The following is a 13,685-nucleotide window of genomic DNA, read 5'->3' on the forward strand; positions in this document are numbered from 1 at the left end:
GACTTTAAAAGCAGTGTATATGGTTTGGCACGGGCATATTTTGAGTTCTGATATTGGTCTGGTTTTGATTGGCCATTGGGCTGGTTTTGTCACACAGACCTGGCAACCCTGCCTGTCATTGATTGTAGCGTAGCTTTTCACCCAAGCCTGAGTTCAATTCAATTCAATTCAGTTTATTTGTATAGCCCAATTTCACAAATTACAAATTTGTCTCGGAGTGCTTTACAATCTGTACACATAGACATCCCTGCCCCAAAACCTCACATCGGACCAGGAAAAACTCCCAAATAACCCTTCAGGGGGAAAAAAAGGGAAGAAACCTGGAGGAGAGCAACAGAGGAGGATCCCTCTCCTAGGATGGACAGATGCAATAGATGTAATGTGTACAGAAGGACAGATTTAGAGTTAAAATACATTCAATGAATATGACAGAGTGTATGAATAGTTCATAGTAGGCATATTCCACGATGGAGACCTCCACGATCCATCAGGCAGATGGCGGTGGGGAGGAGGAGTGGGCGGAGTCACAACAGGACAGTGGCGTAGTCATGAGCAGGAATTCCACGACCCAGACGATCCATCAGGCAGATAGGATTATGCCGTCTCATAGGGTCCGATGACCCCATGAGACGAAAGTCAAAAGGACTTCCGGGAGAAAGCAGAGTTAGTAACGTGTGATTGAGAGATGAAAATTCATCCTTAAGGAGAGAAAAAGAGGAGATAGGTACTCAGTGCATCCTAAAACGTCCCCGGCAGCTATAAGCCTATAGCAGCATATCAAGGGGCTGGACCAGGGCAAACCTGATTCAGCCCTAACTATAAGCTCTGTCAAAGAGGAAGGTCTTAAGTCTACTCTTAAACGAGGTGACTGTGTCTGCCTCCCGGACTGAAATTGGAAGCTGGTTCCATAAAAGAGGAGCTTGATAACTAAAGGCTCTGGCTCCCATTCTACTTTTTAAGACTCTAGGAACTACAAGTAGTCCCGCATTTAGTGAGCGAGCTCTCTAGTGGGGCAATATGGTACGACAAGCTCCTTAAGATATGATGGAGCATCACCAATCAAGGCTTTGTAGGTTAAGAGAAGAATTTTAAAAGTGATTCTTGATTTTACTGGGAGCCAGTGCAGAGCAGCTAGTGCAGGAGTGATGTGATCTCTTTCTTAGTTTTAGTGAGAACACGAGCTGCAGCATTCTGGATCAACTGGAGAGACCTAAGAGATTTATTAGAGCAGCCTGCTAATAAGGAGTTGCAGTAATCCAGTCTCAAGTAACGAACGCTGAACCAATTTTTCTGCATCTTTTTGAGACAAGATGTGCCTGATTTTGAAATATTACGAGATGAAAGAATGCAGTCCTTGAGATTTGCTTTACGTGGGAGTTAAAGGACAAGTCCCGATCAAAGATAACGCCAAGATTCTTTACAGTGGTGTTGGATGCCAGGGCAATGCCGTCTACAGAATCCACATCACCAGATAATTGATCTCTGAGGTGCTCAGGGCCGATTAAAATTACTTCAGTTTTGTCTGAGTTTAACATCAAGAAGTTGCAGGTCATCCATGTTTTTATGTCTTTAAGACATGCTTGAATTTTACAGAGTTGGTTGCTCTCCTCTGGTTTTATCGATAAATATAGTTGAGTGTCATCTGCATAACAATGAAAGTTTATGGAGTGTTTCCTGATAATATTGCCCAAAGGAAGCATGTATAAGGTAAATAAAATTGGTCCAAGCACAGAACCTTGTGGAACTCCGTGATTAACGTTGGTGGTTATCGAGGCGTCATCGTCTACAAATACAAACTGAGATCGATCTGATAAATAGGATTTAAACCAAATTAGTGCCGTGCCTGAAATGCCAATCGACTGCTCCAGTCTCTGTAGCCTAATTGGTCAGTGAAACCTTTCCAAAATATGCAGAAGTATGGCCAGCCCATGTTGATTCTCCACACACAAGTGAACCTGCACCTAACTGTGTAAGTTAATGGTCCTTCATTAATGTAAGGAGGCTACAGGTCTTATGTAGAACCAGCAACTCGACCCGTAATGAGGAGCAGACGGAGCTCGCTGAGCTGATGTGTTGTCAGTGTTAAAGACTGAAGCCAACACATTGGGGACTGGACTCGCCTTCCCCGAGACTCATCCCTTCATGTTCTCACTGGCTATGGTCTGTTTGATGATAGATCACAATGATGGTAAAGTAAACTCACCAGACCCACAAATTAGGGAGTGATAAACTCATCCATCACCGTTGCCAGGGTGACAGTCTCCAACTACGTGCTGTAGCTTGGTAACAGTGCCCAAACAAAAGGATTGCAGCTTGGTGGCTGATTTGCCTGGCTGGGTTCAAGATGAGCGGACCCGGCTGCAGCCCAAATGATAAAGTGGTCAAGCACAATGGAGCCCCAGGAGAACCCCTCTCTGAGTTTACCAATCCCCACGTATCCGCAGGGAGTCCTGCAACAAGGCTATTGTCCGCCTTCAAGAACGACACTCACACCAAGAAGGCTTACCTGGCCGGGAGAGGTAAGTCTGCTTGTACATTTATCATGATTAAAAAAACCTAACATAACAGAGGAAGAGGGAAGGGTTTTTCTTACAATTTGCATATTATGTTTTAATTAATTGTGACTTTGTTATCTAATGTTAGTTGGACTGTTGACTTATGCAGAAATTATATTGTGCAGTCAAATTCCTCTCTTGGAAGGGTATCTAAATGTATGCTAGATATAGTTTTCATGGTGCAAGAGGAGAAAGGAATAGGAGGCTATCTTCTCATCTTTAAATCAGAGCGACAGTGGACACAAGTTAGTACATTTATATAATTACAGACTCAATCTGGGGGTCCATAGAAATGTTTATCCTTGTTTTAACATCCTGTTCTTTGTTTGTTTACTATATTTTATTGTACATTTTCATATTTTCTATTTTTAATTATGTCGCATTGTTGCTGTGCAACATCCACCCCGCCAAATTGCTCGTATGTGTAACATAATGAGCAATAAACTAAAAAACTAAAACCTAAATATTTCAACCCTAAGGAACTGGAGCAGCTCAGAGCTGTGAGGACCTGAGTGCTCTTGAAATACCTGAAAGCAAACTCAATCCTAAAATCAGCCATCTTTACATGTATAGGAAAAGCCTCTTTGAGATAAAAAAAATCTCCTTTACAAGAGTAAATCTTCACATTTCATTATCTTCTTAATAGTTCTATAATGTTCAAACTCTTTACCTTGACATATGCAATAAACTAAGACAATGACAAGCATATTGTCAGCCGAGGGCTTGACGGCCTGATACCACTTTCAAACCTTTAACCTGATTTGTGCCACCTACAAATCACACATTGAAACTGAAAAAGCATATATTTTACCCTCCTGTTACCTTCAAATTTACTAACATCTTTTACCCCTGGGGTCAATTTGACCCCAGCAATTAAAACCTCCAGAAAAAATTATTAGAATTTATATTGTTTCCCAAGTTTGAGTGTGAGGTATGTTTGTTTGTTTGTTGACTAACTAAATAGCCCTTTAAATAAATAAAAAAGTTGATCTTTCTTATATGTTTTACACAGTGAAAAACAGCCTGGGGTCAAATTGTACAGGACATTGAAAACATATCATCATGTGAATGTTATGTTTACTCAGTTGTCCCCAATAAATTAGGAAAAGTCCTGAAATATGAATAAAAAAAATTATGTCAATCATTTTTTTAGAGACGTTAAACATTGAATGGGGTCAAATTGACCCCAAAGGTAATAGGAGGGTTAAGAAGTGGTCCTTTAAATTCCATTTCATGGTGTGAGTATATGATTTTTCACAGCTTGAGAAAGTTTCTTGTTGGATGAAAAAACGTTTGCAATAACTGTCTCCTGCAGAGTGTTACAGCGAGGAAGGAAAGACCTTTGAACTGCGACTTGTTCGAAAGATAAAACAACAGCAAAGCACTGATCCCACTTCTCGTCCGGAGTATCCATCCTCTCTCGGTTTGACAGAATTCACCAGGCGAGCCACGGAGGTAGCTCTGGGGAAGAGCTCTCGCGCTATCATGGAGGATCGGGTAATATCAGCTGTACACGAGCCCTGTCACCAGTGTTGCCAGGTCCGCGGATTTCCCGCGGAATTGGGCTACTTTTGAAGTGTTGCCGCGGGTTGAATTTTTTGTCCGCTGGTTCGGGTAGACCTATTTTGCATGCAAATTACATGAATATCTTTAAATAAAAATCCATATTTTAAATGAAATAATTTATTTATACCCAAATCCTACCAAACTGACTCCAGATCAGCACGTACACACATGGACATGGACTTTAAAAGCAGTGTATATGGTTTGGCACGGGCATATTTTGAGTTCTGATATTGGTCTGGTTTTGATTGGCCATTGGGCTGGTTTTGTCACACAGACCTGGCAACCCTGCCTGTCACTGATTGTAGCGTAGCTTTTCACCCAAGCCTGAGTTGGGTTTAGTTTGAACAGCAGCGAACGCAAACAGATGCAGGAGTAGCCTGGACTTCGTCATCCGATCAATCAGCATTGTGCAGAGAAATATAATCATACAGTCATGGATTTATGTCCACCTTCATCCTCAGAATAAAATCAGTACAAGATTAGTTCTCAAATGTTTTCTCTTTAGTCATATTAATACTAAACTCTTGGTGTTTTGGGACTTTGGTCGCAGGTGCTAGGAGTCCAAACTCCTGGTTTCACTGCTGCTGTGCGTCTCGGGGCTGAAGTCCTGAGACGCTGGTGTGATGTCCGTGCTGCTTGGAGCGGGCCGGTCTACCTCTCCTCCCCCTGTGATGGTGAGCAACACCTCACCTCCTCGTCTTGCCAGATTAGATTATGCTCTTGAAACATAAATACCACACAGCATGTAGCTAATAATCCCGATGCGGCGACTGCAACTGCATACATGACTCGTTTCATCCTGGGTGTATTATTATGACTAGAGGACTTATATTATATTTTTGCCAAAAGTTCATGAATGAATCGCTAACAATGGACAGAAGCTGTGTCCATAGCGACATATACTGTCAAATAGGTACCAAAAAGACTGTATGCAGCTCAGACTAGAGGTTAAAATGTAAAATAATTCAATCATTAAAGAAAAAAAGAACCATACCATAAAAAATATCACAAGATTGGGCATTGAATTATGAACATGTTGGCATTAGTTGCATGCCAATTGATACAAATTGAAAGAAGATTTGACCTTTCCATGACCTTTGACCTTTGACCCGATTGATCCCAAAATCTAATCAAATGGTCCCCGGATAATAACCAATCATCCCACCAAATTTCATGCGATTCGGTTTAAACTTTTTTGTTATGCTAATAACGCATACAAATAAATAAATAAATAAACGGCGATCAAAACATAACCTTCCGCATTTTCAATGCAAAGGTAAAAAGGTGTTTTCCCTCACGTTGGTGACTAAAATGACACACTTTGGAGTTTAAATGTTTTGATCCCTCCTGCAGACTCATTGGCTGGTATCTTCCAGGCAGCAGGGATCCAAGATATCCGTGAGTATTATTACTGGGATGACGAGCAGCGGAACGTTTGCTTGGAGAAGCTTCTGGAGGATCTGGCGAAGGCTCCGCAGCAAAGTGTTGTTGTTCTGTCGGCATCTGCCCACTATCCTACCGGAGCAGACCTCTCTCAGGATCAATGGACCGCGATTGCAAATCTCATCATGGTAACATATGTGTCCAGCTCTGCTCTCCAACAGGCCCTACACTACAAACAAGTCGCTCCTCACTCCGACTTGAGATCATTTGTTGTCTTGTCCTTCTTTCGACAGAGGCGGAGGCTTTTCCCTTTTTTCTTGCTGCCTCCTCAGGCGCTCTGCTCTGGAGATTTAGAGCAGGGCGCCTGGCCTGTTCGGTACTGTGCATCGCAGGGGATGGAGCTCCTCTGTGCTCAGTCCTTCTCCCACTGCTTTGGACTTTATGGTGAGTAAGAGACGTTAGGAATACCACTCAATTCATCGATATATATGTTTCAACCCGCGAGTCCAACCAAACATGATCTGTGATGTTGTATCTGTACAGCTCAGAGCTGTTTGAATGTTAAAAGAAAACACAGAACGTCAATTTGAATTTGTATGCCAGAAAACATATGCTGAGTTTCGATGGAGTCACAGCTGCCTTTCAGTTTGGAGCTTTATACAGAGGAGCCCTCTTAAAGTGATCACGGCTGGCCGGATCACTGGTGATCACTATCATCCGTTTCTACTGGATTATCAACACGTCAGGCAGATTGTTATTGTGATCGTGGAGATAGATCATGTGGGGCAAGACAGTCGGGGAATGACATGCAGACGGTCTTTCAATTCAATTCAATTCAGTTTATTTGTATAACCCATTTTCAAAAATTACAAATTTGTCTCGGAGTGCTTTATAATCTGTACACATAGACATCCCTGACCTTTGACCTCACATCGGATCAGGAAAAACTCCCAAACAACCCTTCAGGGGAAAAAAAGGGAGGAAACCTTCAGGAGAGCAACAGAGGAGGATTCAATTCAATTCAATTCAGTTTATTTGTATAGCCCAATTTCACAAATTACAAATTTGTCTCGGAGTGCTTTACAATCTGTACAGGATCCCTCTCCAGGATGGACAGAACAATAGATGTCATGTACAGAAGGAATCATTACACACAAATGAAAACACAGTAACAACACATTCAATGAATACGACGGAGTGTATGAATAGGTCTTGCTAGCAAGCCGGAAATTGGACCGGAGACTCGGTCCTCGGGGCCTTTGAGCCCTCACCACTCGCCCCATATTGTGAGTGACATGAGCTTGCTTCTGTAAGACTTGGGGAAGAGAATCGAACTGCTGTATTTCAATTTCAGACTTCTTCAACTTCATTTTAATATCAGAAACATCAGAGAAAGTGAGTGTAATATTACACTGCTTTAGCTGCAACACAGCGTTTCTTGTGTCCTACTGCACACCTGAAAAGATATTATATAATGTGAGAGGGAAGCAGGCAGCCTTTGGAAAAATCTGGGGCCCCTTCATAGATATTCTGCCATCTCTGGACTCGGCTGATTGTGGTGGTGTGAGACCGGCGTCAAATTAAGTCAGCTGCAGGTTATTTATTTTTTATTTTGGTTTTATTTTGTTGTGAGTGCTGTATTGGTTTGTGTAGATATAAATGTGTACGGATGGGTGTAGGTAAACTGTGTAGAGACTGTGTAGATGTATAAATGAAAGGAAACTGAGAGCCATACAAGGGGAGGGGTGGGATGGGGAAAAGTTTGTGTAATGTTTTTGTTTTGTTTTGTCTTGTTTTGTTGTTGTTGTTTTTTCTCCTTGTTTTCATCTTATGTTAAAAAAAAAACCATCATCCTTGTGTGGTGATTTCTACAAGGTTATACATTTGTATATTTTCTTTTTGTAAAATAATATTTTCAGCATAACAAACTGTAAATGCTATTTCACTACAATTTTTTTTGTTAATAAAAAAAAAATCTTTAAAAAAAACAACCCACAGCGTTTCTTCACATCACACTCATCTTCTGCTTCCTTTCCCAAAGGTGAGGCTGTCGGGCACCTTCTGTGCGTCTTGAAGCAGAACTCCCTCTTGTTTTCCATGGAGTCTCAAGCTGACAAAATAGTGAGGTCGCTCTGGGCTCAGCCATCCGCAGGAGGAGCACGTGTTGTTGCCACAGTGCTCAGTAACCCAGGCCATCTTGCTGAATGGTGAGTAACGCTCCATTTGCATGTATAATCTAGTATGTAAAGAACGCTACTGTTTCAGTAGATGTCCATGTAGTTTAGTGATGGCTGGACTGTTCCAGGCCTTCCCACAGGCATGCAATGCCTAACAAACTGGTGATGAAATCCTTCATTTACAAAAATGAACCTTTTTGCTCACCAGATTTTTTTTTGCAAATCCTGAATTATTAACTTTAGGTATCGTTTCCCAATTTCTGCCTACTTTTTCTGTTTCCCAGGAAAGAAGAAGTAAAGTGCATTGTGGAGAGATGTATGCTGATCAGAGAACTTTTGAGAGAACGGCTGAGGCTTCTGGGAACTCCAGGGTGCTGGGACCATCTGACTCAGCAAGGTGGACTCTACTGTTTTATAGGCTTGAATGGTGAGTAGCCGACCGCACCGTTTCTGCCATGTTGGACTGGAATTAATTTTTAAAAATTGTTGGTGTTCACACTATACTTGATTAGATAACAATAGAGATGACTGTTAATGATACTAATTTACATGGATTACTGTAATGATTTTTTTGCATGAACATTTTGATTAAATACTTCCATTTTCTTATTTTTCGTGACATTAAAAGAAACACGAAGGCCATGATATCTACAGATGTGCTTTCAAAATATTTCTTGTTTTTTTTGTTTTATTTTAGGTGAGCAGTTAGAATTTGTGTCCAAGAAGAGACACGTGTATCTGTTCGCCAGTGGCTGTTTAAACGTGAGCGCAATCAACGGTCGTAACTTGGACTATATCGCAGAGTCCATTCACCTGGCTGTGACCACTTCATTCTAACCATGTGGCGTTCGGTCAAGCACAAAAAATCAGTCAAAGTGGCTTTTCAGTCGGACTGACATTCAATTTAAATCAATAACTTTCATGTGTCACAGTTTCAATATTACTGTTATTACAAATGTTGGTTCAGCTTTGCAAAGTAAATCTGGTAAACATCAAGAAAGCATGTCGAACATCATATGATTCCTTATTATTATTGAATTGCCCCAGTCTTTTCATGACAGAGTCTATCAGCTCACCTGATCGTCTTCACGTTTGGAGGGAGTTTAGCTGGGGACCCAAATGTAGTGCAATAATGTAGTGCAATAATGTAGTGCAATAATGTGGTGCAATTTTTGACTTGCGACACGTTGCAGTTTTCAAGGCCCCTGTAGCGGCTCCCTTGTTGATGATCACAGAGATTTACAAACAGGCATTGTTTGGATAAACCAACCACATATTGGGAATCAAAAGGGTTAGTTTCTCTCATGGAAACACATGATAGACTAATAAAGTGACATTAACAGGACTCAAATCGTTCTTTCTAAAACTTCTTCAGTCAAAATTCTACATTCATTTGCGAGTGAAGAGTGAAAGAGAAGAATCAGCACAGTGTACAAGATAGAGCTTTCAATTTATAATGCTGGATAGTTAAATTAATATGAATTCCTGATATTTTAATTCCTATATATTGTGTTAGTAAAATCTAGTAACATGTGTCTGTCAGGTAAATGAGTTAGTAGATAAATACACCAAAGAAGTAGGTGAGTTGCATATTTTGCTTTGGGAGCCTTTTGTGAGTTATTTTGGGGTACAATAAATTAGTATTTTAACAGACTTAAAATATTTTTCATATCCAAACAGTTTGATATATTTACAATTTAGTTGTTTACACTTTGACTCATATTGTTTCATCCACACACACACAAATGTTAAATGAAATGCAAAAATATGAATTTGTTGTTTTACAGGTGTAAAAAAAGTGTTTGTTTTTATATGGATTAATGGTTACATTACATTCGTACAATCTGGCCACATACACCAAAGAAGCAGCGGGCAGCATTTCTCCTCTATATGTGGCTCCTTACAATCTAAAGTAACTGTCATCGGCTATTTATTAAAAAGCCTACGAACTTATAGCTTGGCAAGAATATGCAAAACTCAATGACACTGTTGAAACTCTGAGAGCTGGTCAAAATAACCCTGCTGTCTTATGATATGTACATTGTGGCTGTGGCCTATAGTGGATATTGGATGGCATCCTAAGTGTCGAGAGAAGAACAAGCCAAGTGACTCACTCCCGCCTCTCGATGAACAAGTGGTATTATAATTCCACCGGGGCCAGCTGGTTAGCATGCTCATGTCAGGAGATGTTTCATGTCTTTGACACAACGCTATTCCTTTACATTCTGTTGATAATGCTAGTTAATTTTTTTTAATGTTTGAGAAATGCCCGCCACGTTTTACGCAGTGCACCTTTAAACATGTTAGAATGGTATCGCATTTCTCACTGAACTCTTGGCAAGAGTATGAATACGTGTATTTCCCAAAATGTCAAACTATGATTTTACGTATGCATGTAATCTACACTACCGCTCAAAAGTTTGGGGTCATCCAGACAATTTCGTGTCTTCCATGAAAACTCACTTTTATTTATCAAATGAATTGAAAATTGAATAGAAAATATAGTCAAGACATTGACAAGGTTAGAAATTATGATTAATATTTGAAGTATTAATTTTGTTCTTCAAACTTCAAGCTCAAAGGAAGGCCAGTTGTATAGCTTATATCACCAGCATAACTGTTTTCAGCTGTGCTAACATAATTGCACAAGGGTTTTCTAATCAGACATTAGTCTTCTAAGGCGATTAGCAAACACAATGTACCATTAGAACACTGGAGTGATAGTTGATGGAAATGGGCCTCTATACACCGATGGAGATATTTCATTAGAAACCAGACGTTTCCACCTAGAATAGTCATTTACCACATTAACAATGTATAGTGTGTATTTTTGATTAATGTTATCTTTATTGAAAAAACAGTGCTTTTCTTTGAAAAATAAAGACATTTCTAAGTGACCCCAAACTTTTGAACGGTAGTGTGTATGTTAATGTCATGAAGGGGTGTGAGTAATTCAAGTTCACTGAGTTGTTCTATAGTTTGCATTTTGTAAATAAAGGTATATTATAATCTTTGTGTGGCTATATACTGCACTCCAGACATTACTCACCAGATATATTCAATATAAGGGGAATCAAAAGCTTTTCAGTGCCCATGGAAAATCTTCAGAATGACTGGCCTTATATAAACAGCATGTATTTGTGACTGAATTCAAAGAAGAGGATTAAAAAAGGTTGCTATAAATTGAAACCCATGCTGAGTACACAGCAGAGCTCCGCTGCCTTTGTGATGCAACCGGGTTGGAGGCCACTGCTTATCTAATGCACCCAGAAGCTCATTCAAGGAGCGAGGAAGGACGCTTCACTCGGAAGGTCTTTGGTTACAGCACCAGCCGGGTTTTTTAATCAATTTTTAGATTTAGCATCTCTCTGATGTAATATATGTTTCAAATGGCATTTTATGGAGTTATTGATCAGATGTAATGTGTTTTCTGTCTGTTGTGCACTGTGGGAACTATGTCTATTGTTTGTATGAGTTGATTTGGTGGCAAGTGAGTTTCCCCTCGAACGCTTTCTCATCTAGTCGACAACCTTGACCTAAACAATGTCACAAACATTTGCGCTTATTGTGTGAAATATATGTTTGATGTATGTCAGTTCCTGATTGTATCCAAGTATAAAAAAAGGCAGGGCTGGGCAATATCAATATTATATTGATATTATGATTTGAAACTAAATATTGTCTTTGATTTTGAATATGGTAATATGTCATATGTGTTGGATTTTCTTGGTTTTAAAGGCTCAATTACAGTAAGAGATGTTGTTTACTGAATTTACCAGACTGTCCTTGATGTGCTATTATTTGCCGACTTAGTCATTATCCACAATACTGATGATGATGTGTAAATATGTGGTGAAAGCACCAATGGTCAACACAACAATATTGTTGCAAATTCAAATCAAAAATGTTGTGTCATCAATAACGACCATCATATATGAATGGTGGAAGAATAATCAAATTAGAGAAATGAGAAGATAAAGGATTTTAATTTTAATAATGTAAAAAATGATATGCTTGATGCTGCATTTCCGAGGTTGGGTGCTTCCCAAAGAGTAACCGTCCTTCTAAAAAGAGTTGTATTTGTATTGGACTACTTGGGTTTTATTCTGCAAAATAATATTATTATTAGCATTTCCTTTCAACTGAGAGGCATTTTCAAATGATGTGAACATATAATAAAGCAAGTCACTGCTCATGTGGAAACATCAATGAGTAATTCCCTCCTCTATCATGCACGTCTTTGTGGAGACACCTTTTCGGAAAACATACTGCTTTTATCAAACTAACTTCAGACCCTCTTTTCTTTTGAGAGATATGCCATTACTGTACTGGATAATGTGTCGTTCTGAGAAACAGATTATCACCAGGTATTTAATGGAGGTAGAGATCTCATTCTTTTCATTTCAGTGACCCTGGAAACAACGAGGATAATCAACATCCACCATCATGCAGAGTGTCAGCCATTAAATGCTGTTCGGAGCCCTTTGATTTGCACTTACTGACTGTTGCAGAAACTCGTCCACAGTTTTTAAATGTACGATAAGTTGCTTACATGCATCCTAATATTCCACAAAAGGAGTCATTTTTGACTACTTTGATTAATTTTGGAGGGGTCAACTTTTTTTAACATTTGCACTAAAAAGTATCAACCCAAAATGTGTGCAACAACTGTTGATACACAAGTTCTATAAGTTTACTTTCATCATAATGTTCTTCTAGCTAACACTTTAAACATTTAGAAAAGCGCCAAACCAAATGACAATGTTTATCACACACACACTTGACACACAGACACTTTCAAATTGATTTGTTATACAAACTATAATTATATCATCTGGCCGCATAGTCAGAGGGCACTGGTTGAGTTCCATGGTGCTGCTGATTGTGTGTCATCCATTTTGTGTTCAGGTGTGTGTCCTGGCCTGCAGGTGCTTCAACACAACACCCACGTGCTTTGCATTCACTGGACAGATTACCGGTGTGTGTCGTCGGAGACCTTGTTTGGATGCTTTCAGTCGCATCTTGCATGAAGCAGTAACCAGGGAAACTAAAACTATGATGTATACTCAATTTAATTTTTTTGGTGAAACATTTTCAAACTTTATAAATGTTGAATACCCAATACACAATTTAAATTCACCTTACAAATTGATGTTAGTATAGAATAAATACATTTAGAACCATGACATATCAAATTCAGTCGCTATAATTCAAAGTAAAAAGTAACTCGAAGTCAAAACCACACAAAGGGTTCATATAATTAAAATTCCGGGTAGTTGTAACTACAAATACATCCAATAGCACGAATCAGGAGACAGAACTGCACATAATGATCTTTACTCTGAGAATAATCAGGAACAGAACATTCAGAAATATACCAACAGAATATGTAACGCACGAGAGCTTGGGCTGGAAAACACAAGACAATCTGGCAGAGGACAAGAGCAAGTGAGGGGACGTAAGTAGACAGGGACTAACGAGGGAATGGGCAACAGGTGAGACGGGCATGAGGACCAGGTGAAGGGAATGAGGGACTAACGAGGTGGGAGTGGTCAGAGGCAGGTAAGAGAACAGGTGAAGGGAGTTGAACTAACGAGGTGGGAAGCAGGATCTGGAACGACGTGATAGTTGGTGAAACAGGATGGAAACAACAAATAAAAGGAAGGTGTGGAGCTAAACTGTTGCACGCGGCGATAGTGTGCAATGTGCCATTGTCAGATGTATCTGTTGCAATAAGTTGAATGAATGAACAAAAACATGCTTGTAAGTGTGCCGTAACATAGATTACACCTGAATGAAGTACACAGTAAACACTTTGATAAATATCTGACGGATGACAGGAGATGTTACGGTTCCACTACACTGAAGCTCACCATAAAAACCCGAAGAGAGCATGTCTTTTTTCAACAATAATAGGGTATAATTTCAAATTTCTCTTCTGGTTATCTTCATCTTCTCTTCTTTTGCTGAGAAAAAAATATCCTTTTCTGCCACTAATACCAAG

The 13,685-nt window shown here is 39.7% G+C and overlaps 1 protein-coding gene across 1 annotated transcript; it reads left to right on the forward strand.

The window, feature by feature from the left end:
• Nucleotides 1-2,344: 2,344 nt before the first annotated feature.
• got1l1 (glutamic-oxaloacetic transaminase 1 like 1) lies at nucleotides 2,345-11,907 on the forward strand. Its single transcript, XM_056419235.1, has 8 exons — nucleotides 2,345-2,519; nucleotides 3,871-4,052; nucleotides 4,672-4,795; nucleotides 5,475-5,692; nucleotides 5,798-5,948; nucleotides 7,546-7,711; nucleotides 7,966-8,108; nucleotides 8,379-11,907. The coding sequence occupies exons 1-8, from the start codon at nucleotides 2,345-2,347 to the stop codon at nucleotides 8,516-8,518; spliced, it is 1,299 nt and encodes a 432-aa protein (XP_056275210.1). The 3' UTR covers nucleotides 8,519-11,907.
• Nucleotides 11,908-13,685: the final 1,778 nt, after the last annotated feature.

The sequence above is a fragment of the Pseudoliparis swirei genome, chromosome 7 (genome assembly GCF_029220125.1).
Source record: "Pseudoliparis swirei isolate HS2019 ecotype Mariana Trench chromosome 7, NWPU_hadal_v1, whole genome shotgun sequence".
NCBI classification, from domain to species: domain Eukaryota; kingdom Metazoa; phylum Chordata; class Actinopteri; order Perciformes; family Liparidae; genus Pseudoliparis; species Pseudoliparis swirei.